Source organism: Hippopotamus amphibius, chromosome 1 (genome assembly GCF_030028045.1).
Source record: "Hippopotamus amphibius kiboko isolate mHipAmp2 chromosome 1, mHipAmp2.hap2, whole genome shotgun sequence".
Taxonomy (NCBI): Eukaryota; Metazoa; Chordata; class Mammalia; order Artiodactyla; family Hippopotamidae; genus Hippopotamus; species Hippopotamus amphibius.
In genome coordinates, this window is record NC_080186.1 from 79,119,940 (window position 1) to 79,145,013 (window position 25,074).

The 25,074-nt window shown below is 47.1% G+C and overlaps 2 protein-coding genes across 5 annotated transcripts in view; one reads left to right on the forward strand and one right to left on the reverse strand.

Moving 5' to 3' along the window:
- The window catches only part of JAK1 (Janus kinase 1), a 135,216-nt gene extending 116,430 nt beyond the window's left edge, over positions 1–18,786 (forward strand). Inside the window, exons 12-25 of the mRNA XM_057717374.1 lie at positions 2,060–2,166; positions 5,059–5,202; positions 5,865–5,952; positions 6,429–6,556; positions 7,160–7,295; positions 8,392–8,543; positions 11,003–11,153; positions 11,274–11,368; positions 12,494–12,686; positions 13,858–13,982; positions 14,359–14,531; positions 16,149–16,266; positions 16,525–16,635; positions 17,379–18,786. Coding sequence (XP_057573357.1) covers positions 2,060–2,166; positions 5,059–5,202; positions 5,865–5,952; positions 6,429–6,556; positions 7,160–7,295; positions 8,392–8,543; positions 11,003–11,153; positions 11,274–11,368; positions 12,494–12,686; positions 13,858–13,982; positions 14,359–14,531; positions 16,149–16,266; positions 16,525–16,635; positions 17,379–17,474 — 1,817 coding nt within the window. The 3' untranslated portion in view covers positions 17,475–18,786. The remainder of the gene's footprint in view (positions 1–2,059; positions 2,167–5,058; positions 5,203–5,864; positions 5,953–6,428; positions 6,557–7,159; positions 7,296–8,391; positions 8,544–11,002; positions 11,154–11,273; positions 11,369–12,493; positions 12,687–13,857; positions 13,983–14,358; positions 14,532–16,148; positions 16,267–16,524; positions 16,636–17,378) is intronic.
- Positions 18,787–18,804: 18 nt separating this feature from the next.
- The window catches only part of RAVER2 (ribonucleoprotein, PTB binding 2), a 117,821-nt gene continuing 111,551 nt past the window's right edge, over positions 18,805–25,074 (reverse strand). For all 4 annotated transcript variants that reach the window (XM_057717391.1, XM_057717384.1, XM_057717407.1 and 1 more), the window contains one exon: positions 18,805–21,042. In XM_057717391.1, the coding sequence (XP_057573374.1) occupies positions 20,896–21,042 (147 nt within the window). In that variant the 3' untranslated portion in view covers positions 18,805–20,895. The remainder of the gene's footprint in view (positions 21,043–25,074) is intronic.

A 25,074-nucleotide genomic window follows, 5' to 3' on the forward strand; every position in this document is an offset into this window, starting at 1 on the left:
GTTTCTCAGTGCCTTGGCCCTTCTCAGCACAGGCTTCTCGATGGCCAGACCCCAAGCTAGGTTTCACACTTGCAAATGCAATTGAGAAACTCCTCATGGAGTAAATAAAAAGCAGGTGGCCACTCAGTGGATGTGACAGTCAAGAAAGTGCACATCTCTTGTGCGTGGCCCAGCCCCACTGCCACTCTCCAGGTCTGAGGGTGACCATGTTAAGAAGGAGATAGGGGCCCGCAGGACCTTCTCACCAGTCGTCCCTGATCCTCTCACGTCCTCGTACGTGGCGTCAAGCGTGGAGCTTGATTTCTGCGCCATTCAGCTCTGACACTGAGCACGTCTGCAGATTCTTGCCAAGGCTCCAGGAACCAGCTGGTACAAGGATGATGGTGCTGACAGATGTAACTGGTCATAGTCACAGTGGCTGCCGGTTACGGGGCAGTCACCTCACACCAGGCATCGAAGTAAGCCCTCATGTGCGTCCTCTCGTTTATCCCTCGCAGCAACCCAGCGAGGGCAATGACGGTGTCCCCCATTTTTCTGGTGAGGAAAGAGGTTCATGGAGGTTTAACAGCTTTCCCCGCTTACACAGTTGACCCTGGTGCCGTGTGCCCTGAGTGGCCATGCAAATGATCAGCCCAGGAGTGGCTCCTGTTCCCATCCTCTCTCTGATTTCCTCAGTGGCTCTACTGCCCAGACCCTTCCCTGGGGGCACCATTCAGGTGTCCTTTTCTTGGTGTCTTGTCTCCATCAGGGCAGTCCTGAGTTGCCTGTTTGAACCACATTTTACCCAGGTAACAGGGTGGTGTCAGGATAACAGAAGGGAGGAGAGGAGACTCTGAAAAAGGGAGTACCCAGGATATGATAACAAGGGAGTCTGTACTTGAACCGGCTTTTGGCACCCAGATTTGTACCCCTTACTAGGGCCAGCTGTGCTGTGGAGGTGAGAACTGGAGCCTGCCCTGAATGCAGTAGGAATCCTAAGCCTGACTGTGGGCGAATGGTTTCATGGCTCTGAGTCTGTCTTCTGATCTTTTAAAGTATACTACATATCTCATAGGGTTGTCATAGGGACAAAGGAGCGAGGGTGTGTAAGGCTCTTTAGGACAGTGGCTGCCATAGGGAAAGCGGTCAGGAAAGATGATCTGAAGAAAAACAAAAGAAAAAGCCTGCCCACTGCAGGAACTCAGTACTCGCAGCCAGGGCATGACTGCATAGAAGCCTGTGGTGGCTCCTAGAGTGCGCTCACTACTACCCGAACCTGGAAGGTGCTTTCTTCCCGCGTGATAACGGCGGAGCTTCTGATGGCTCCGTGGCGGGAGGGCGCGTCCGTGGATTATAAACTCCCCGTTACCCCCTGTGCGGACGCTGGCTCTGCAGATTTTGTAATGGGTTTGGTTTGCTGTTTGAATCAGTAGACTCTGGGGGATGGTCTGCTCAAAATCTGTACGTTCAGCCAGCATTTAGTGAGTGCCTCCTTGTTGCCAGGCGCTCCTGGGAGCCCAGAGAGGCTCAGGCACAGCCTTCTTTTGGGGTCACTCGCCCTGTTCTTCACAAAAGCTGTGTCCTTCACCCTTCAGTTTTGGTTCCTGTCACTCCCAGTGTGCTTCCTCCATCCTTAGCTCTCATCCTTCAACCCACAGCCTGGTTATTCACTCACACATTTAACAAGTATTTAATGTGTGCCTGCTGTGTACCAGGCTGTGGAGGTAGAGCAAGAAATAAGATAGACACAGGCCCTACATTCTTGGAGTTTCTGCTCTCAGCCTTTAACATTTCATTTCCCGCCTGACCTCTCTTACAGATCCTGCTGTGTCAACCCTTGAGTGCCTGTAAGAGTAGCTGCTCAAATTTTGATGGGTTGATTATTTGATTCGTATTGGCTCCGTTATTAGCCTGTGAGCCCCTGGAGGGTGGGAATCAAGTATTTAGTAAATATTTATTGTATGACGGAACCAGCAGATGCTCAAGTATGTATTCACAAGCCCGTGGCCCAGCAGATGTTGGCCGACTGGGACCTTAGACGTTTGCTATTCTGCTCAGACTGCTCCTTTCTCTTCCGTAGAAATCTCCAATCTGCTGGTGGCCACCAAGAAGGCCCAGGAGTGGCAGCCCGTCTACCCCATGAGCCAGCTGAGTTTCGATCGAATCCTCAAGAAAGATATTATGCAAGTGAGTCACTGCTGCAGTTCCTGGGTCCAGCCCTGGTCCTGCCTCCCCACAGCAGAAACGCCCAGGGAACGTGGGGAGAGTGATGTCGGGTCTGGGGAGATGCCCCTTTCATAGGTAAAGCTGGTCAGCCAGCTCCCTGCTGTCCAGCCCGCCCTTGCTGACGCGCCCTGGAGACGTTGTCCTGGAAGGAGCTGGGCGAGCCGCGTTTTGCGGGGTTATCTAGGGTTATAGGGACCTTCCGTTCCTGGTGCCCTGCAGGTAGAAGCAGTTGGAGAGCTTGGTGGGAGTGCTGACAGGTCTCCCCAGGAGAGTGTGGGCTGACGACCCTCGTTGTCCCAGAACATGCTGTGTGAAAAAGCACTTCTGAATTTCAGTCCTGGCCTTTCTGATGATGTTTCCAGAAGGAGCAAAGCTGGGGGCACGCAGAGCACCGTGAGAGAGCAGGAGATGCCCCCTGCAGGAGAGCTCTCTTGAGAACAGATTCCCTCGGACCAGTGTCCCAGCCTTGGGGGGCCTTCTGCCCAGAGTCTGCAGCCTTGGGCAGGCCCAGTTTCCCTCGTAGCTGCCCTTGGGCCTTGCTGGGGTGTGAGGCCCAGGGAAGCCCCACTCTCTCTCCTGCGCCCCCCTTCGCAGCCCCCTTACACGGCGCCACGCATCGTCGGTGGAGGCGGGGGCAGGGTGGGGGCAGGCGGCAGGCAGGCTAAGGAGACAGCGTGCCAGCAGCCTGGGGGGGACGGCGACGGCAGAGGCCGCCTCCTGCCCGGGAGAGGCGGCACACGGCCACCTTGGAGCTGTTGGAGGGCACATCGTGGGCTCGCTGTCACTGAGGAGCCTGGCAGAGGGTGGCACGTGTGGGGCTGAGCTGTTCATTTCCTTTTTGACGTCGGTCCCTGAAATTGTTGGGAGGTTTTGAGGGGTAGAAGTCCATGACTGCAGGTGCCTTGCTTCACTTACGTGAATGCTTCCCCGAGGGCCACGTCTTACTGCTCTGTCCCTCGGGTGGTATCAGAGCTGTGTCCAGAGATGAAAATCGCACATCAGCAGTACCTCAGCCTCTTTTCTGCCTGGAGCTTGACCGGTACCTGGGGTCTTCCTTTTGTCCTTGCCCTTCGGCCTCTGGGCAGACCACCGTCTTCTGAGCCTCTGGCGTTCGCGTAGCCAGCAGTGACGGAGCACGTGCCCGTGCCGGGCATGGCTGTCGCCCTGGGCAGGCGCACAGTCCGGTGGGGGAGGCAGGCTCTTGTCTGTCTTAAGTAGACAGTTACACCACCAGGAGACAAGGCCTAAGTAGAGAAGTGTGGCAGGATGTGGGACTGTCAGACAGTCATCCTGCCTAGTCTTGAGGGGACCGTGATGGCTTCTTGGGGGAAGCGGCATCAAAGCAGAGCCCCAGAGGATGAAAAGCGCTAGATGAAGGCAGAGGGAGCAGCGTGGAGAGAGGCTGGGGTGGGGCACGCAGGGGCCTCTGGGTTGCTGTGGAGTCCTGACAGCACAGTGCCATGACATGGCCCCCAGAATAAGCAGCCCTCCTGGGGAAGAGTAATTATTCTGAAAGCATATGGCTTTTGCGGGGTGTTCTGGGAACGCAGCTTCCCATAATCTTGATGAATTGCTTCATGACAGATGCAGCTTTAATGAATAGTCACAGGACCTACTGCCAGGATACAGCAGACAGGGCAGACGTATCACCATTCTATGACAGATGACAAATTGTGGCATTTGTGCAAATGAATATATACCCAGATAACGATTGTGTGCGTTCTTGAGGGAGACAGAAATCAGCGGAGGGAGTCAGCCACCGTGCAGTTTCTGCATGTATAGGAGGTCCTACGATAATAGAATAATAGAACTCCAAATTACAAGTTTTGTGGGGTTCATGTCAATAGCTTGATAATGCCTGAGTCTCGTGAATCACATTTTGATGTCTAAATAGTAAGAGTATTTAAATCATAATTATTAACTCTTAAGCTGGAAGGGCCTTAGAGACAGATCATTATATGTTCAGGGCCTTGAGCAGATGATCTCGTTTGGTTCTCACGCTGCTCATTTGGTTTTATTGTCCCTTTTCGTATGTGGGGAAACTGAGACCTGTCCCTCCAGTCTCTGCCTCTGTCTTCACATCACCTCCTCTGGGGAGCGCTGGGGCATATGCATGTGCAAACTGTGTCACTGATTCGAAAGCATGCACTCGTGTACCCATGCATCAGGTAGACGGGTAGAAAGTGAATAGTTTGGGTTTGAGAGGGTGATCAGACAAAACGCACTGGCCCAGCGGATTGGCTTCTGCCCACTGTGTGCCAGGAGCTTTTCTACCTAGTTCCTCATCTGATTCTTCCACCAGTCCTATGAGGCAGGTACGTTGTTAACCCATTTACAGAAAGTGGGTGAAGACTGAGCGTGGTGAAGGAAGGTGTCTGAGTTAAAAGACCAGCAAACAGTGGGGCCGGGACTCACAAGCCTGCCCTCTTTGTACCCCAGCCTGTGAGTGGAGGAGCCTCCTGTTGGGGGGGATGGGTTCTCTCTGAGTCTGCTCTGGAGGCCTATGGTGGGGCTTTTGTTGGTGGCTGTAGATGGCACTGCTGGAAGATTTGTGAAAGGTCAGGTTACGTTTTGCCCCCATGCTGTTCCTGGAGGTAGAGAGCGGGTTGCTGTTTAGAGAACATGAGGATTGTCTCGTGGGGCCCAGGGAGTGCCACAGCTGTGTTTGGCCAAGTAGTCTTTTGTTTCCTCTGGAGGCCTGACAGGCCCTGGAGAGGCTTGGCTGTTGGGGTCCCTTTGCTATTGCCCCAGCCCTGCTGGTGTTGTGTGTTCCCACTGAGGACTCAGTTCCAGACGCTGATGTCACTGCAGCCCCAGAAGAAGGTCACCCTAACCGCCTGCTTCCTCCTTCAGGGCGAGCACCTTGGGAGAGGCACGCGGACACACATCTATTCTGGGACCCTCACCGATTACAAGGATGACGAAGGAACTTCTGAAGAGAAGAGAATAAAAGTGATCCTCAAAGTCTTAGACCCCAGCCACAGGGACATCTCTCTGGCAAGTGTCTTCCTCATAACCCCACCCTCTCCCCTCCCCCATTTCTGGAGCCAGTAGAGCCCTGATTTGGGGCCTGACCCTCCCTGTCCATCCCACTCTCTCCCGTTTCTTTCCTGGAGGGCCATGTGGCAGTGCTTTGGAGCCCCAGACTCTAGCTGAATGGTCTCAAAGTCCCTGATGCAGTCCAGGCTGTCATTTCAGAGTCTGGAAAAGTAAAGCCCAGAGGAGTAAAATGACTTACCCAGGATCTCACAAACTATTAGCGACAGAGCCGAGTTGTGACAGACGTCTGCTCTGCTGCCACGGTTTCCCTTTCATTCTAATATAGTGCCAAATGTTGTTATTTCCCAACGTTTAAAGGAAGAGGGGAGTGGTGAGCATGAGTACCCAATGGGGAAATTGTCAGCCAGCCTACCCCACCAGCCTGGCTCTGTGTCCTATCAGGTTTCCTAAATAAGTCCTATGTCCCAGCCAGATGGCCCTCACAGTAGAGGCTTGGCAGTGCCTCTGGGCAGTTGAGGCCAGGGAGTCGTTTCAGGGCTTGTGATGAGGACAGCTGTGAGCTTTCCTGGGATCCACTGACTTTCCTCTCAGCTGAGCCCCTTTAGCGTCAGACCATTGGAGGCCGGCCCTTGACGTTTCTTTGTCCTGTTCTCCCACAGGCCTTCTTTGAGGCAGCCAGCATGATGAGACAGGTCTCCCATAAACACATCGTGTACCTCTATGGCGTCTGTGTCCGAGACGTGGAGAGTGAGTGCATTCTCTTTGGAAGGGGAGTTAGCCCTGGCGGGGGAGCGTGGCTGCTGTGAAGATGACTGGGGCTGATACCCTCCTCATGTTGCCCAGGCTTCTCGCCTTTCTTATTGCAACCAAGGAATGCCAAGTACTGAGCAGGTCGCTTGCTTAAGTTAATAGTGAACGTGGAACTAAATCCCATTTGTTTTTCACTCATTTCTTGAATGTTTACTTCTCGCCAGCTCTGGGCCCCACACTGCGCTAGACCAGGGAGGTGGGGCGTGAGTGAGCTTAGTTCATTGCCCAGAGAGTCAGAGTAGGAGGAGCTCCAGGCAGGGCTTGAACCCAGGCCTGTCTGACTCGGAAGCACTCTGCCGTTTGCACCCCAAGCTGCATACCAGCTGTTAAAGTGGGCTCTCGCACGGGGATGAGGGAGGGTGCTGTCCCAGATGAACAGAAGGTTGCAGGTGTGGCTGTTTTTGTGTTTGTAGATATTATGGTGGAAGAGTTTGTGGAGGGGGGGCCCCTGGACCTCTTCATGCACCGGAAAAGTGATGTCCTCACCACACCCTGGAAGTTCAAAGTTGCCAAACAGCTGGCCAGTGCCCTGAGTTACTTGGTAAGTATGTTCTTATATCTGTGGTGGTCCCCACCAGAAGTCAGAATGTGGAGAGGCAGGGAGGAGGTACTAGCCAGGCAGGCTGGAGAGCCCGGGCTCTGTGCCTAAACACAGGCGTGCCTGGTGCTTAGTGAAAGCTATCATCTTGGGCTCTTCTGCGTGCTTACATAAGGGAAACTTTGATCACTTCAGAGGACTGACTTCCATACTGCAGTGTATGATACAAGTAGAAATATTACAGTACTTGGTGAATGAGTGGAAGAAACTATTAGCATCAATAGTAGCTCACATTTATTGAGTGTGCTTACCATGGTTCAGCTATTCAGGTGTTTTTCAGGCTCTGATCACTCTAATTCTCACACGAGCCTTATGAGGCATGCTCCACTGTTACCCCTGTTTCACTGATGAGGAGACTGGAGCAGAGCAATGTTACCTGGTGCACCTGAGTCACACAGGTCATCGGTGGGAGAGCGAGGCTGCCTGGGGCTGGCTGGGGCTGGGGAATGTGGATTACGACCTGTGGGTTGGAAACAGGAGAGAGACCATGGGAAGGAGGGCAGCTCCATGAGCAACTTTGCTGAGCTCAGCCTTTTCACTCTGCAGGAGGATAAAGACCTGGTCCATGGAAACGTGTGCACTAAAAATCTCCTGCTGGCCCGCGAGGGCATTGACAGCGAGTGCGGCCCCTTCATCAAGCTCAGTGACCCTGGCATCCCCATCACTGTGCTGTCCAGGCAAGGTGTGTCCCCTCTCCCTCCTGCCTCCTGCCCCTCCCCTCCCCTGCACCCTGAGGCAGGGCCAGGCTAGCAGGGAAGGGGGCTGGGCTGGGGTTCTGTCTCCTTTTAGAAAGCGCACTTCTGCAAAAGGTGTCTGGTGCTCCTGCCCAGCCCCGAGGGTGGGGGAGATGTTGAGCATGTGGGGGTCGGTCCCGCCCTCAAGGAGCTGACTGCACAGTAGGAGGAACACAGCTCATCTGGATCCCGTCTTGTCCTTGGGATGAAGCAGCTGTGTTCAAGGTGCTGGGGCTGCACACTGTTCGAGGGGAGGCTGAGGGCCTGGGGTGGTCAGAGATGTGTCAGGAGGAGTGGGACCTGGGTCCTGCCTATGTTTCTTTTGAAATCCACTGTAAGCAACTATACTCCAATAAAAATTAAAACAAAAACAAAACAAGAAATCCAGTGTAGTTAGTGAGCGGTTTGGGGAGGTGCCTTAGCGATTCCTGTGCTCTTGTAGCTTCTCTTTGAATGAGGTCATCATGAGTTGAAGACTCCAAAGGCGAGGGCAGACCTGGGAGCTGAGACACTGTAAGCAGCGCAGCACAGGGTGTGCTCTGCCCCTGGGCTGTACGTGGGGTACCAGTGCCCCCCCCCCCCCCGGGCCCTTGCAGGGTGCTCATGCAGAGTGCGGGAGCTCAGCCCGTGCCGCTCTGCATGTGTTGGCCTCTTCTCCCTGGCCGCCTCTTTCTTAAGCCTCTGTCCACATGAGCTCCTGTTCTCCCTCCCTAGGGGCTGGCTTCCACCCTGGGGTGCTTTGCTGTTTCTGAGGCGAAAGCGTCAGAAAACTGACTCACGTGACCCTCCTGGGCAGTTTGTGTTAACCCACCACATCTGCAGGCCCTGACTCACACAGATGCACCGGAAGGGCCAGGGCTGAGGGGCCTAGAAAACTGCCCCTTTACCAAGCTCCCTGCAGGACCAGTGCAGCCATGGTCCATGTTTGGAAAACACTACTTGAAAGAGTTTCTTTGCTAACTCCCAGTTCTTGCTGCAGTGGCAGTGATAATCTCCCCAGATGATTCCAGGAGCTGACCTGTAAATGTTTCTTGTCCTTCCCAGAGTGCATAGAACGGATCCCGTGGATTGCTCCCGAGTGTGTGGACGACTCCAAGAACCTGAGTGTGGCCGCTGACAAATGGAGCTTTGGAACCACGCTCTGGGAAATCTGCTACAACGGCGAGATCCCCTTGAAAGACAAGACACTGATTGAGGTGAGCTGCTTTCCAGCATGTGAACTGAATGAGGACCCTTTGGACACTCATGAGTGTCTCAGGAGTTACCAGGAAGCCTCATGTTGCGGGACGAGATGGGCACGGGTTTGAGTGTCCCCCACAGGCTTACTGGCTGTGTGACCTTGCAAATGTGACTTAATTTTCTTGGGCCTTGGTTTCATCATCTGTAAAATGGGGATGAGTAATACCTACTTTGCAGGGTTGTTGTGAAGATTAAGTAAATAATCCATGTAGAACGTCAGGTACACAGTATGTGCTCAATAGATGACTATCGCATTGCAGAATTACCACCCAGGTATGTACTGAGTTCCTCCTGTGTACCAGGCATTGTACTGAGTGAAAGCTGGGGATTCGCAGTGAAACAGACACAGACCTTGCTTACCCTTGAGGACCTTAGGGTGTAGTAGGAGAGTTGGGCTAAAATAGCGAATAAGGATTCCGCACGTAATATCTGAAACCGTCACCCTAAGAGCCCTGCATGTTGCATAGGGCAGTGTCATTACCCTTGTTTTACAGATCAGGTAACTGAGACGCAGGTGGCCCAAGGCCCGGGTTCCTTAGCTAGAATGCAAAACTTCGAGGCCGACTCTTTCTCATGTTCACTTGCAGAAAGCTAGTGGAGGCTCTAACTCCAAAGGGATAAAGAGTGAAAGTTAGAGTGAGGGACCACTGATCCCGAGTCACTGATTTGATTATTGGGATGTGTTGTGTGTTTAGAGGGACAGGCATCACTTTTAGCTGGGAGGGAGTGATTAAAGTCCAGGGGAAGGTGGCATTTTAGTTGTCTACAGGAAGCAGTGAGTGGTTTCGTTTGCCTAGAGTGTGGAGAGGAATGACAGGTGAAAAGGTGGGAAGGGTCCTTTGAGGTCAGATTGTGTAGAAGCCCCGAATGCCAGGCTGCAGAATTTCACTGGGGTGATGTGGGACATTGACGGGTTCAGGTGGAGGGGCTAGGTGCTCAGAGGCCGACCTGGGCACAGTTCATCGGGATGGCGGTCCGATGGACAGGCTGGGGAGATGCCTCATGCCCTGAGGCTCTCAGTGGCCAGAGCCTGAACCAGGAAGTGGCAGAGGGGATCCAGAGTGGAGGGTGCATGCGGAGGAGATACTGAAGAGGCTAAAGAACCTTTAGCCAGTTAGCCTTTTGCCAGGTAAACATGGTGTAAGACTTGGGAAGGAGGAGTTAGCTAAAGCCAACAGAGAAACCATCACATCTGTAGATCTGCCATTTGGGATTTTCACTTGGGGCTTTCGGGAGTCATTTTATTTTTAACTTCCTTGGAAACAAAACAGCGTACCCTTTGCTGTCAGTATTTACTGAGCACCTTCTGTGTACCCAGGACTGAGCAGAGTACAGAGATGGTGTAAGAAAAGGTCTGTCCCTTTAATAAAGGAGGGTCCATCTCTCCTCCCAGGCACCCTTGGGTGTGTTGGGTGGCCTTTCTCCCTAGCGGTACTGGAGCCTGGAAGAGTGAGACGCACTCCAAGGCAGGGGCAGCTCTCAGCTCCTTATTTCGAGCCCCTCTTCCTCCTCTCCTCTGGGGCCTGCCTCCACCCCACCCCAGGACCCACAGGGACCAGAAGAGAAACTAGTACCTCGAGAGTCACTTATGGACCAGGGCCTGCAGTGTAGCAAATTCACTTCATTGTTTAACGTGGCGTCAGTTATTTCAGAATTGTAAAATACTAAGCAGTCGACGGGAGTTTGGAAAACAGGGAAGACTGTTTTTTAAAAAAGAAAATGTTAATCACTATATTCCTGTCACCCCTAACATTTAGCACTTTGGCATGTTGTCTTCCCGTCTGTTTATATCTCTTTTTTAAATAAACTCGGGACCATGCTAGATACAGTTATTTTTTTCATTTAATGTGTATTTTTTCATTTAAGGTTGAGTACTTTGCTATACAATTAAACATCTTACAGTTTTTACTAATTTGATGTAAGAGTTCATTGTTTCATTAAACTGATTTATGTAACTAATTTTATATTTGGCATTGAGGTTGTTTTCAAATTTGTAATGTTCTTTCTAATTCTGCAGGGAGTATCTTTAAACAAATCATAGTTTCTATCTGACTTATTTCTGAGTCATTCAATAATTGCAATTAATGAGTCAAAGAGTTTGAAGAATCTGAAGATTTCTGCACATGTTGCCAAATCATATTCCAGAAGGTTGCATGATTTTGCTGGAATACAGCTTATTTGGGACTGGCTGGGATATACTGCCTGTTTTCCTTGAATTTGGATTATTTTAGTATCAGGACAGACTTCCTACAACAGGGAGAACGCCAACAGTAGCACCCACGTTTATGAAGTCTACTTTTTAAGCAGAGCTGTTGGGAATTAAATTAGGGATTGTCAGGTAACTCCTTCTGAGCTGGGGCTAAAACGTTTGTGGGTGGTTGCTTTGGTTTCTTCCATGTGGTCCTCTTCTTTGCAGAAAGAGCGGTTCTACGAAAGCCGGTGCAGGCCAGTGACCCCGTCTTGTAAGGAGCTAGCTGACCTTATGACCCGCTGCATGAACTATGACCCCAACCAGAGACCCTTCTTCCGAGCCATCATGAGAGACATCAATAAGCTGGAGGAACAGAGTAAGACTCTGCCCTGAGCTATGTAACCAAGCCCAGCCAGTGCCTGGGGGAGGGGGATAACAGGGCGCCTGTGAGGGCCACTCACTCCTTTTTAACACGTTCTCTTTTCTCTTCTGCTAGATCCAGACATTGTATCAGAAAAGAAGCCGGCAACGGAGGTGGATCCCACACATTTTGAAAAGCGTTTCTTAAAAAGGATCCGCGACTTGGGAGAGGCAAGTTGCACTCCAGTCCCTGCTGACATTTCACCTCTCTGGATGTCTAAAGCTGCTCTCCATTCTCTCTCATTTCGGGTCAGAGTTTAAAAGAGAACGCATCTTACTGTGTTTTCTTTGGGATTGTATGTTTCTCCATTTGACACACGGTGGCAGCGTGCATATACCTGCCTGTCCGTGCACACACCTGCCTGTCCGTGCACACACCTGCCTGTCCGTGCACACGGGACATCGATCAGCTCCCTAAGGAGACTTGCTTTTTCTCGAAGTGACAGAGAGAATGAAAAGGGGGGTGGGGAACCCATCCATGGGGGATGGATATAGATATGGTGGAAATAGAAAAATCCCTATCTCTGACTTTTCTGGGAATATACATCCTGTGAGGCTGCTTAAATGAGGGATGGATTTACTTCACAGAACACCAAAATAGAATGCTAGCTTTTCCTCTGGACCTTGAATGGCAGTTTCCTAACAGTAAGTGTGACTAGAGAAGCTACTGGTATTTGCATCTTTATACAGATTTTCTATAGTTAATAAAGGCTTTGCCGCCTTGAGTACCTGCCATGTGCCAAGGCCAAGTGCCAGGCATTCCCGCTTCCTCCCAGCACCCCTGAGGGCTTGTGTACACTGAGCACCTCTGGAGCCAGCTGGGAAGATTGGGCAGCCGGGCTCGAATCACTGGCAGGTGGCTTAGCTGGAATCTAACCCATGTCTTCTAAAGACTCCTCATGCTTTGCTCTTTGTAGCCACGTTGCGGTGCCTCCTGTCGCGTGGACCCAGGGCCGCCAAAGAATCCACAGTTGTCCTGCATGTCCAGAAATAGCCTCCATTTTCTTTTGGGTTACACTTTCATGGAAATTAGGATTGGTGTGTTTGGTTCACTAGTCACTTGATCCCTTTCTTGTCTTAGCTCAGTGATAGAAGGGGTGGCATGTGAGCCAAGTGGGGGCAGGCTGTGGCGAGTGGGAAGAGGCCAGGTAAGAGCTTGCTACTTGCACGGGCAGGCAGCGCGTGCACCCTGGCGTTCAGGGCGGGCAGCAGCAGGAGAAAGCCTCGTCTTTGAAGTGTGTCCTGCTGGCCCAGGCTGGGGCTTCTCTGATCAAGCACGTGCATCTTTCCCTCCAGGGCCACTTTGGGAAGGTCGAGCTCTGCAGGTATGACCCTGAGGGGGACAATACAGGGGAGCAGGTGGCTGTCAAATCCCTGAAGCCTGAGAGCGGAGGGAACCACATAGCTGATCTGAAGAAAGAAATTGAAATCTTAAGAAACCTTTATCATGAGAACATTGTGAAGTATAAAGGCATCTGCACAGAAGACGGTATGTTGTGCAAAGTGGGGTGGGTTTAAAGACTGAGTGACTGTCTGGGGTCATAAAGGCCAGTGCTGAACAGGCAGTGCCCTTGGCCTCATCTGGACCACCTGAGTGCTAGCTGATGGCCCCTGTGTAGGACTTTAAAGCCGTACGTATGTCAGATCCCTCAGCAGCTGCAGAACTCCTGGGAGAGCTACCCAGCCTCCCTCCCAGGCAGGGGGCAATTCCAGCACTGTCTCTCTTGGCTCTTCCTACGCCCACACTGGGGGTTAGACTTCCCGTGTCCCGGTATTCGCACACTAGGGCTCATCTGCCAGGTGAAACTGATGCCCACTCCTCCCCTTTCCCTGTTCTTCTTCTTCTTTTTCTTTTTTTTTAAGTTTACGTGGTTACCTATTTAATTTAATCTTAATTTTATTTTAACTTTAGCTGCGTTGGGTCTTCATTGCTGTGTGCGGGCTTTCTCTAGTTGCGACTAGAGGGGGCTACTCTTCATTGTGGTGCTCAGGCTTCTCATTGCAGTGGCTTCTCTTGTTACGGAGTTCGGGCTCTAGGCGTGTGGGCTTCAGTGGTTGTGGCACATGGGCTCAGTAGCTGTGGCACACGGGCTTAGTTGCTCCGAGGCATGTGGGATCCTCCCGGACCAGGGCTCAAACCCGTGTCCTCTGCATTGGCAGGCAGACTCAATCACTGTGCCACCAGGGAAGCCCTCCCTGTTCTTCTGATCCAACACTAGACAGGGAACTTCATTTCTAGTTGTCTAAATCAAGGTGGCAAGTAGTATTTATTAATAAGTGTATCTTTTTTACAAGAATTCATGTATTATATCTTAATACATGTATTAAGGTTCATGGATTATACAATATTCATGTGTTATGTTTTTAAATTGGTAGTAAAATGGTGTGGCTCATAATTTTTAAAAATCATCATTTGCCTAGTGGTCTGCAGAACAGTTTGTCTCATTAGTGCTGATGACCCTGGGGAAGGTGCCCTGTTCACTGCTGAGCATCCTGAGATTCTGGAACCTACGAGGTTCAGCAACCTGCCTGTGATTCAGAGGCGTTGCCAAAATCAGTTCAGGTCCTCTGTCTCCAGGCCCTGTGTCCTTTCCTCTCCCACAGTTCCTTCATGTGGCAACCTTGTACTGATGGGCTGTTTGCCTGTTTTCTCTAAACAGGAGGAAACGGTATTAAGCTCATCATGGAGTTTCTGCCGTCGGGAAGCCTTAAGGAGTATCTTCCGAAGAATAAGAACAAAATTAACCTCAAACAGCAGTTAAAATACGCCGTTCAGATTTGTAAGGTAAAAAGGAACAAAAAAAGAGCCTGGTAAAAATTTAAAAATCAGGCACTCTGTCCTGGGTAATTGGTTTGTAATTAGGCTGCAAGTGGGAGACTTTCCAGTAATTGTACTGAGTTTATTTTGTTCTGCATGATTTGGATTGAAAATTAGCCTCTGCTAAGAAAGTGGACTGATTTGTTAATATGGTTTCTTTAATGTGTATTTCTTGGAATCAGGTTGGTCTAAATAACTTTCTGCAAAGAAATAAAAGCAAAAAAAAAAGTGATATGTGAATGAAATGACATTTATATATATTTTTTGTTTTGAAGTCGTAGATACAAAATCCAGTCTGAACAGACCTTCAGTAACGTGCTCTGCCTTTACTTCTCTCCCTCAGGGGATGGACTATTTGGGTTCTCGGCAGTACGTTCACCGGGACTTAGCAGCAAGAAACGTCCTTGTTGAGAGTGAACACCAAGTGAAAATTGGGGACTTCGGTCTAACCAAAGCCATTGAAACTGATAAGGAGTACTACACAGTCAAGGACGATCGGGACAGCCCTGTGTTTTGGTAACTGAATCAAACAGATTTCATCAATGCTTCATAGGGTTTCCACTGTTCTGATAGGTCCTTTCTAGCTAAGTTAATGTCTCTTATTAGTCCAGATTAGAAGAGACTCAGATCGTTTGGAATTGACTGATTTTTGCCTTCAAGAAACATCTTTTAAGCTGTTTCACTGAAAGCGACACAGAAATGCCTGAGCTTCATAGGACAGCATCTTCTAAGGAAGAAATCTGACAAAGCTCAGCATCTCCATCTTCCCTGGAGAAGTCATTCCTCTGATACAGTTCTTAAAACTGTTAGCAGCTGGAGTAGTCACATCCATGTAGAGTAAGCCTGGAGGGCAGGTAGGAGGAAGGGGCAGGAAGGTGACAGGAAGGCATTGGCAGATTCAGGTAGAGCCCAGACAGAACAGAGCAAAATCCATGGGAAGCTTGGCCATCCTCTCATGAATCACCAGAGTATCCTGGGTGGAACGCCACACCTTGACGTCAGCCCCTCTCAGCCTGGAACACTATCTGAGGGAAACTGCTGGAGTCCCCACTCTGCCCTGTCCTGTAGAACTGACCCACACCACAAGGTGCATCCTGCAGGGACACAGACATGGGTCTCTCCCACCCGAGGCCAGACCTCCATTTAGTCATTAAAGAAATGTGTATCAGGGCCCTGCTTTGTGCCAGGTACTAGAGACACAAGGGGGAACTAGCCAACCAAGTTTAGAATTTAATGGGTGAGGCGGCCAGTTTCTTGGTACCATAACCATGAAGGGTTCAGGCTTGGTTTTCTGAAAGTTCTGTTAAGATAAGGCCTTGAAAGATCCTTGGGGGTTTGTAAAGATGGTTAGAAGGCGGCATGTGTGACAGCAAGAGTGGCACAGAGCAGAGGCTGTCCCAGGAATGAGATCAGTTCCATGTGGCTGATTCATGAAGGGAGGTCTCGGCAGTTACTAAGGCAACACCATGGACGCTGAGTTACAGATGCCGACTCCATCCCAAGAGCTTTGGGATGCTGTTGGGGGGATTAAGGACAGGGACCTCTGTTTAAAAAGATCACTGTGGGAGGGAGAGGAGCAAGATTGAAGCCAAGGAGTCTGATTTGGCCAGAGCCGGTGATGGTGTGAACTGGGACAGTGAGTTTGGGCAATGACAGTGGGGTTTAGAAGTGAGTAGGTTTGAGAAGTATTTGAGACCGGATATGGGGATGCCTCAATTTCTGGCTCAGGCAGTTGGGTATCACTCACCAAAACAGCTGACATTGGAAGAAGACTGGGCACTAAGGTCACTGCTGACTTAAACTGAGGTTGCAGGCAAATAAAACCCGGGCGTCTTGTCATCACTTCCTCCCCCATTCCCTCTCCGTGGAGAGCCTGTGCTCTGTGAAATGAGGAGCACAGACTTGTCTGACTGATGTTTGGAGCAAATGTGTACCAAGAGCCCACAGGGGTATTGTTCACAGGTCAGACGCGCACCACAGCAGTGTATGTGTGACTGACATGTAGTACACACTCACATGTCTTAGGATACTGAATTCTAAGACAAACCAGAGAGCTGATTTTTCTGAGTTACTCTAATGTTTTTTGGAATATCCCTCGTGGGAAATGAAGTTTCGTGTTCTGCTTTCTTTCAGGTATGCTCCAGAATGTTTAATCCAGTGTAAGTTTTATATCGCCTCTGATGTCTGGTCTTTCGGAGTGACTCTGCACGAGCTGCTTACTTACTGTGATTCAGATTCCAGTCCCATGGCGGTAAGTCTTACTTGTCCTTGGTTTGAATCTAGCACCCAATTAAAATGTGTCCATCCTTCTGATTTGTAAGTTTCGTTCTTAAATGGAATCCAATCAGTGTGTTATAGTGGAAAGGAAAATTGTCTTGGACTTTCATTTTAAGGAGAAAAGCCTTTTTATTGTTTTAATTTCCAGTTCTAGAAATTTTACCTTAATCTATCTGGTGTATATATAAATATGTACAAAGTAAAATATTTTGTTTGGTTTTATTTTACATAGTTGTTCCTGAAAATGATAGGCCCAACTCATGGCCAGATGACAGTAACAAGACTTGTGAATACATTAAAAGAAGGAAAACGTTTGCCTTGTCCACCCAGCTGTCCAGAAGAGGTATTTATGGGCCATTTCACAGTAATAAAACTCAGTTTTTACTGTTTTCACTGCTTGAATTATCTAGCATGGGATTGGAGTGGGGGAGCAGGAAGGAGTAGAAATATCTTTTAAAACAGTTTTCTGAAGCTGAATTTCAGGTAAGATATCTGAGAAAATCATCTTTGGGGCAGATGACAGCCACAAGTTATGTTCAAAGAAAGGGATTCCCTTCAAAAGCAGGCTGACCTCCGTGGGCCCCTAAAGCAGCATATTTTGGTGCAGCCTTATTGTGACAAATACACATAATTGCATTTTTGTGTGTAAGCTTATCCCACTTAGCAGCAGCATTTGTGACGTTCAGTTTTCTGTGTTTCTAACTGAATTGAGCCTTTAAGACGCTTTAGACTACGTAAGATGTACTGAATAGTATGTTTGAGCCAAAGAATGAAGCAGCCAGTCAGGAAGTTTGGAGTCCAAAGTGAGGTATAACATCACCCTTACACTGGTTTATAGTAATTAATGACCTGGATTTTTTGCAAGGTCAGTTAAGCCGTGAGTTTCTCAAGTGTTAAAGTATTATTTATGAACTATAGATGTATCACATTTTCTATATTTTAAGTTATTCAGATACTCTTGCTTTCTAGTATTCCTTAAGGAAAATCATTCACATTTTCAAAATTATGTTCTCCCTCTTGATATTTCTATAATTAAAAAAAAAAAATCTCCGAAACATTTTTACTGTTATTTTTTTCTTTTTACAGGTTTATCAGCTTATGAGAAAATGCTGGGAATTCCAACCATCCAATCGGACAACCTTTCAGAACCTTATTGAGGGATTTGAAGCACTTCTAAAATAAGAAGCATAAATTCTACTGTGTATCAAGTCCTCCTACCCCTAACCAATACCCAAGCCATTTAAAAAAATGTGTTCTTACTGGAAAAAGTTTGTATTCTGTCTAAAAAGATACTGGGGTATGTATCCATGTATAAAGCACACTGTGGTGCTTAATATGTATAAGTACTTCCTCTTTAAATTTGGCACCAGTAACTTAGTGACAAATAACGACAACCAAAATATTAGAAAGCACTTAAGCACCCGTCCTTTTGGAAAGGTATGCCACTGTTTCGTCTGGTTAATTTTACACCACAATTGAGTACCAGAATGGGGTTTTTCAAAACAAGAGGAGCTGACCAAAGTCTCAAGATGATTGCTTTTTCGTAGCTGCCAGTTGATGTGAAATGTTTTTCTGGCACATAAATCAAAGATAAAGATTGATGGGCTTAGCTGATACTGTAATATGCCCTCCAGTTTCAGTATCTGTACAGTGATAGATGAAACATTCTTGAAATATTAGCTACCAGTTAGTATACTGTTGTTTCTATACAAAGATGAGTGTATTCCTGTCAACAGTAGGAGATAAACTTTACGTTGTTTCTGCAGTGGCTTAGCTCCTGTCCCCATGGGTGAGCGGTACCCATTTTTGAGAAAACTGGTCATATCCGGGGGGGCAGCGGTGGAATAGATACTTTGCTGCATGATGTTAATTCTTGAGAACTAAACTTGTACCAGTGCTTCCCTAAACAGTGTACCTTTAATCAGAATTGATTCCAACCTGGATGCTATTATACATGCTTTTCAGAAATGTCAGTGTATATGCTTTTAGAACTCTACCACTTGGGGGAAGGCTGTGCCAGCCATGGTTCTGGATGCTGAATGCATATATACCATGTACATTGCACTGTTCTTAGAGTGTTTCAGTACTTACCATCCATCTGCAAGAGTCGATCACTATTTTGGCCATCACCCTATGGTGCAAAACTTGAAAGACCCAGCTAGAAGCACGGTGGGAGTTCAGGATCCACGAGACAGTTTTCAGTTTGCTGGGAGGTAGCTGGGTAACCAAAAATGTCAAATCTCTGATTTAATGTGAACCAGAAGACCTTTTTGACCAAGAGTCTGAAAAACTTTTTGTTGACACTGTCTAGCATGTTTGATATTACTTTTCACCTTTGAGCCTGAAAAAGTTATATATTGATTCAATGGCAACAGTAAACTTGCCATTTAAATTTATCCAGTAACCCTCCATCACCAAGGTCTCTGTCAAACCTGTGGCCACTCTTTATGCACTTTGTTAACTCTTTATACAAATAAATATACTAGAGACTTCACATGCATACGCCTTTTAATAGTAAGAGTTCATTTTCAAAGCATTTCAAACAGTTTGCTTACATAGAAAAATAACAGTATAGGCTGGGGGTGGGGAGAGCGTTGGTGGTGGTCCTTATTGCTGACACCACTTGATCTGTGCTCATCTGTTCTGTCCCAGCGAGGGTGCGGCATAGGCCAGTACGGATGGCAGACCCACACGTTGTGAACCCCACATACCGTTCAGTTCTTTCAGCCTCTTCCTGCTTACGTTTTCAAAATTCACCATCTTCCCTTTTTTCTATTTGTACTGTCATAGAAGTGACAAAGCAATGAAGAGGCTTATGCAACAGGAAAATGGCAAGACGTGCAGAGCATGGAGAACCCATTATTCATCTACTGAGTCAGAATTGAGGGATGCCTATCCCGATCAGTTATTTATAGGTAGTATACTTATTAGAAATTATCTTAGTTTCACTTTCTAGCTGTCATTTGCCAATAGAAGTTAACACAGGCAATACATTAGACCAAGTCTTTACAAATCCTACAACATATGTACCAATTTTAAACTTCATAATTAAAACAGGAGAGATACCTTCTATCATAGTCAATAAGTTCCCCAAATACAAGATATTTAATGATTTCAAAAAGACCAGGATCACTGAGACCCATTAACTCCACATCAGTGTCTCATAACGAAGAACAAACTTAGAAATTTCTAGATAGCAAAAGGGTTTCTCATGCATTTAATACCAAGGTCTTCAGGAAATGGTGATTCAAAAGTTATATGCAATAAACACAATTCTTTCAAAAGTAAATTGGGTTAAGTAGCTGATAATTTTTCAGCCTAACACACTGCAGAAGAAGAAGAGACACAGCAGAGAGTGAGGCATAGCTTATTATCTCAAAATGGTTATAAATACTGTTGCGCCATAAGACTCCTTCAGAAAGGGCAGAATTGACTGTTTTACTATATTGCGGAAATACATCATTTGATAACCAAAATGTGCCCTGGTTCAGTAAATTAATCATCACTGTGCTATGAACTAAGACACAGAAACATACGTTCCTTGCCATCTACAAATCTATTGTAAAAGTTAAGGGTCTTTTTGTAGGTGTGACGTAAAAGGATTAGAGAATTAATAGTATTAGATCAGGAGTCTGTGAACTTTATAAAGGGCCAGATAGTAAATATTTTAGGCTTTGCAGCTACTCAGCTCTCAGTCACAGCTACTCAGCTCTGCCACTGTAGCACAAAAGTTAGCCATACATGATATGTAACTGAATGAGCATGGTTGTGTTCTGATAAAATTTTATGTATGGACACTGAAATTTGAATTTCAAGTCAAACATTTTTTTCCCTCCAAGCATTTAAAAATGTAAACATCATTCTTAGCTTGCAGGCAGTACAAAAACAGGTGGAGGACTGAATTTGACCACAGGGAGTAGTTTGCCAACCCCTGAAATTAGATCACCAAAGCTACTTAAAAAAAAAAAAAGAAAATCTTGTTTTTCACAAGAGGTATAAATGGTAAATAACACATTAAAAGTAAAGCATCTATAGTAGTGCATACCCTGCATGTCACTCTCACGCTATGTTTTTTATATTGCATGACTGGTGTGGGGGTAATAACTTTGCATGTAGAGCATTTTTATAACATTACCAATCACTGCATTTTGTACTCACATTCTTGTAATTTCTGGGAAAAATTTTAAACATCTGTGATTTCTAGGGAAAGTACTGATAAATTGAAATGCACGTTGGCTTATCAGAAATTTATGCTAAGGCTCAGGAAACAATGTTTCCCATTTATTGCTTCAAACTTTTATATATGGTGTCGAAATTATTCCCAGTCCTAAACAAGGAATAGCAGAACATATGTTAATTTCTCCAACAGACTGTACGTTAATATCACATTAAGATGCATCTAATTCTAGTGGAATATGTCCTCATTGATGTCTCTTCTTATTGCTACTTTTTTAATTTGGCAATTCTGCCTGCTGCACAGCACAGTTCCTTCTGGGAAGTTATAAACCCGTATTTAAAGGATATGGCTAGTCTGAATGTAGTTAAGGCAGCGATGAACAGCAGAGATACTGCAAAGAACCTTATGAATTGATAAGGAGAAAACTCAGTACACTCGCTTCTTTTTTAAGTAGGTTTCCATGTAATATGCTCCTGTGCCCTGAGAGTGCTGGTCAACAAACTCCACTGAACCACCTTCTGGGGCAGAGATGAGATAGGATGAGCCTCGCTTTTCATTTCTTAAAGATGACACCTGTTCGAAAAAGAAACCATAACTAATGCTAAAATCTAAATTAAAATTGGTTTGTTAAAGATATTTATAAGAAAACCATTTCTGCTCGTGATTTGGTGTAAAAACAGAATAGCAGGATAAATAACAGCTATCAAAAAAAACTACACAAGAAATTTCTATATCAAAATCACCTGTGGAACTTTTGGAAAATACAAACCAGCTTCTTAATGTCCTCTCTCCTCTGCTCCCCACATTTTTGGGAAAGAAAAAGCGACACTGTAGTTGCTTCTGCTGTTTGTATGTAGTTAAACCTCAATGAATCAGAATACCAATACCAGATATCAATATTCCTCTGAGGAAGGAGTGTGGCTAAGGAACTGAACTGCGTATCAAATTAGATGTTAAGTTCATCTAGTAATAAAAGACGTGGCAAGAGAATAAACTAGTAGGTGTGTACACTAGCAAAAGATGTCAACAAAATAGCATAATGAAAGCAATATGAACTCCAACTTTAGTCCACAGAATAATCAATTGGAAAGCTTGTTAAAATGCAGATTTCCGGGTTCCATCTCAGATATTCTAATCCAGAAGTGTTCATGAAAAGAAGGGCCAAAATGTTTCTCACAAGTAGTCACAGTAATCGATACATTGAATCAAATTATGTAGCACAAGGGAGGGAAAAGGGGGTATGTGTATAAAAACAGATGATTGAACTTGGTGTACCCCCCCCCCAAAAAAAAAATTATGTAGCACAACCCTATGACCACCTAACTCCTTTAGCTTTTATAAAATACTGTGTGTAACAAACTTATTGAAGAATTATATAACAATATACAAGAATGTAGAAATGACTCATAAGGAAAGCTTCTAGCAATACAAAAGAGCCTTCTCACATTACAATTAAAATTACAACAGTTTTTGAACCAACAAAGGCCTCAATTTTAAAAACCGGGTTCAACTTCAAAGGGGACAACTGATTAATCTGTCTGCCCTTGTATATAAAGCAGTTCTCAATCATCCATGCTAAGAGGGATAAGGCAGAGATGACCAGGGAGGCTCCAGAGCTCCCCTCCTCCCACAGATGCTCCAGGTGTACAGCTACACATGGAACACTTCCCTCTAAAAGAGATCCAGAGACTAGCTGAGCAGCTCCTACGTATTAAACAAATGAGAAAATACCCACACCAAATGGGCAGGAAGGGCTGAGCTACGGTACAGTCTCCCCATATACCTCAAGCCCGCAACAGCACTGTGCATCAGGAGAGAACTCCCAATTCTTAGCTTCTCCCTGAGGAGTGAAGCATCTGGACGTCACACCTAGCACTCCAACTTTTAAGACTCCTATTGGAGGTCTGGGTTCCCGAAATACCCAGCTCTGAAAGCCAACAGGGTTTGTGTTCGTGCGATCCAGAAGGCTATAGAGAATAAAGCATTCTTAATGGGCACACAGAGCTCACTGTGACGATCAGGGCCAGGTGCAGAGGGAGCAGGCCAGGTGCAGAGGGAGCAGGCAAAATTGCCCACCTCCCAGCCTTCCTCTGGAAGAGGCGTATCTGCATACTTTAAAAGCTGCTACCTAAGGCCAGGCTCCAACTCTAGCAGGGGCAAGGGGCAGCTGCCGTCTTCCCCCCAGACTGGGGAAGCTGAAGGACCCCTCTCCCACCTCCTCCTCTGGCCCACTCCAATCACGAGTATCTCCCTGGAAGGTGCTTGGACACGTCTGTACCCTAACTTTTATGTGTAACATTCAAGGAATACCTCCTGGGTCGTCTGGCTCTGATAGCTAATGGGGCTTGCATTCATGAATCCCACAGGACAGTAGCAAACAAAAACACAATTCTTAATGGATGCAGGGGCTCCCCTCCCACCATCCCCTAGTGACTGTGCACCTGTGCTCAGCACAAAGGGAACAGGAAAAAAAAATGCCCATTTCCTTTTCCCGTTGGATGGGGCTTAACTATCAATACGTACTTTCTCAGCTGCAGCCTCAGGGTCCAGGTTCTAACCCGTCTGCATCTAGGTGCTAACCGCAATCCTCCCCTTTGGATACACAGACAGGTCTTAGCATACCCCCTAAAGAAGCACTAAAAGCAAAGTAGGAGGCTCAGACAGTCACAAAAGGTTGAGAGACAACTAAGAGCTCAGGCTGGGCTGAATGACAAGGTCCATCTCCTACAAGAAACCATTCATTCAAGACTGGAAGAGGTGGCTGTTTCATGTAACGCCTAGACACCAGTGAAGGAAGAAACAAAGATAATGTTCCAAACAAAAGGCCATGATAAATATCCAGAACAGATCTTAATGAAACAAAGTGACTTACCTGAGAGAGTTCAAAATAATGGCTGTGGTGGGGAAAGGATGGCGGCGAAGTCGAGGGACGTGGAATACATCCCTCTCCACAGATGCATTGGGAACACACCAAAAGATGCAATAAATCCCACAGAGAACCAACTGAACACCAGCAGATGATCTAGGACACCAGAAAGGACCACAAAGATCCCGACATAACCGGTAGGGAGGCATTTACGACGGCTCAAAGAGGGTGAAGCAGCTGAGCTGTGGCAGGTGGGAGCAGTGAGAAACACACAGAGGGTCCACACCACAGCTCAGCGTTCCCAGACTGAGATGTCGATTCACAGCTGGACAGAGGGTCCGGGAGCGGGAGTGTGGGAACCGGAGAGCTGGTTCAGGGTGAGAAAAATTGTTGCCAGTAAGGTGACGGACCGAGAGGACAGGAGGGAAGAGGTCTGTGGCGAGGAGTGCCTGCCCCTGAGAGCTACCTGGCCATGATGGCGACTGGATGCTGCAGGCTCACGGGCGGGGGGGAGGAGCCACGGGCATAGCCTCTCTCTCTCTCTTTTGGAGCCTGCAGCAGGCAGTGGAGGAACCCCTGTGGGCCACCTAAGGCACTCAGGGATGACAGGGACCCTCAGGCCCTTGGGCGGGGCTAGCTATAAAACCCCTTGGAACGCTGGCAGCAGAGAGGCTGCCGAGAACAAAGAAGCTCGGAGAGAGGCCCCACTCTGAGACATTCTGTTTACACCTGAGCCACCAGCGCCCCTCTGCAACAGGCACATCCAAGCCCAACTGAAACAACAGAGCGCCACTGCTCACTCACTCCCAGGGGAAGGAGCCACTATTGTACCCTCTCCCTTCCCACACACCAACGCTTACAGAGGAACAATAAAGGAAGCTCTGCTGGTCACAGAATAATACAAAAAACCCATGGCGAGTAGAAGGACACTTACAGCTGAGACTCTAAGGAAACAGAAATATTAGTATCAATTCTATTGAACTGGTCCATTCTGGGATCAGTTCCGGTTTTTTTTTTTATTAATTACGAACTTAGTCCTAAGGGATCTATAAGTTTTATGACATTTTTTAATTCTATTTTTTATTCTATTTTTATTTTTAGCCTTTTTATATACTTCTATTTCTAGCTAAGTTTTTGCTAGTATGGACTATATATCTCTCCTACCTTCCTTTCATCTCTATCCTTTATGCATTTCTATTCCCTTCTTTTTATTTACATGTTTCCAGGCACACTATGATCTTCCGTTCCCATCTTCTATCCATTTTTAGTTTATTTTATCTTAACATAGAAGCAACACTATTGATCTGCTCAGACTCCTTGCTCTATTCTCCAGATGACACACTGCCTTGGTATTTAATATTAGGTTTTTGTCTTTATTTTAGTTCTTAGTACAATTGTCTAATTTCATTCTGAGAATCTCCATTCTGTCTGGTGGTACTCTAGCTCCTTTTTATATTTGATCCTAGCTTTCAATATCTCCCTGGATTTGTGTTTGTAAGTGTAAGGTGTTATTTGTTTGTTTTTGCTTTTGTTTCTGTTTCATTCTGTTTTGGTTTTCAATTTCTGTTGGGTTTCTCTTTGAATATCTGATAGCATACTGGGGTTCTGTCAGGTCTTTCCAGAGCCTTATGTCCTAATGGATTCAGTAATTGTGTGTCTTATATATGTATGTGTTTCCTAGACTTAGTATTTGTTTAACCCAACACTCAGACATTAGTCTGGGGCTTGGACAGTCTTCT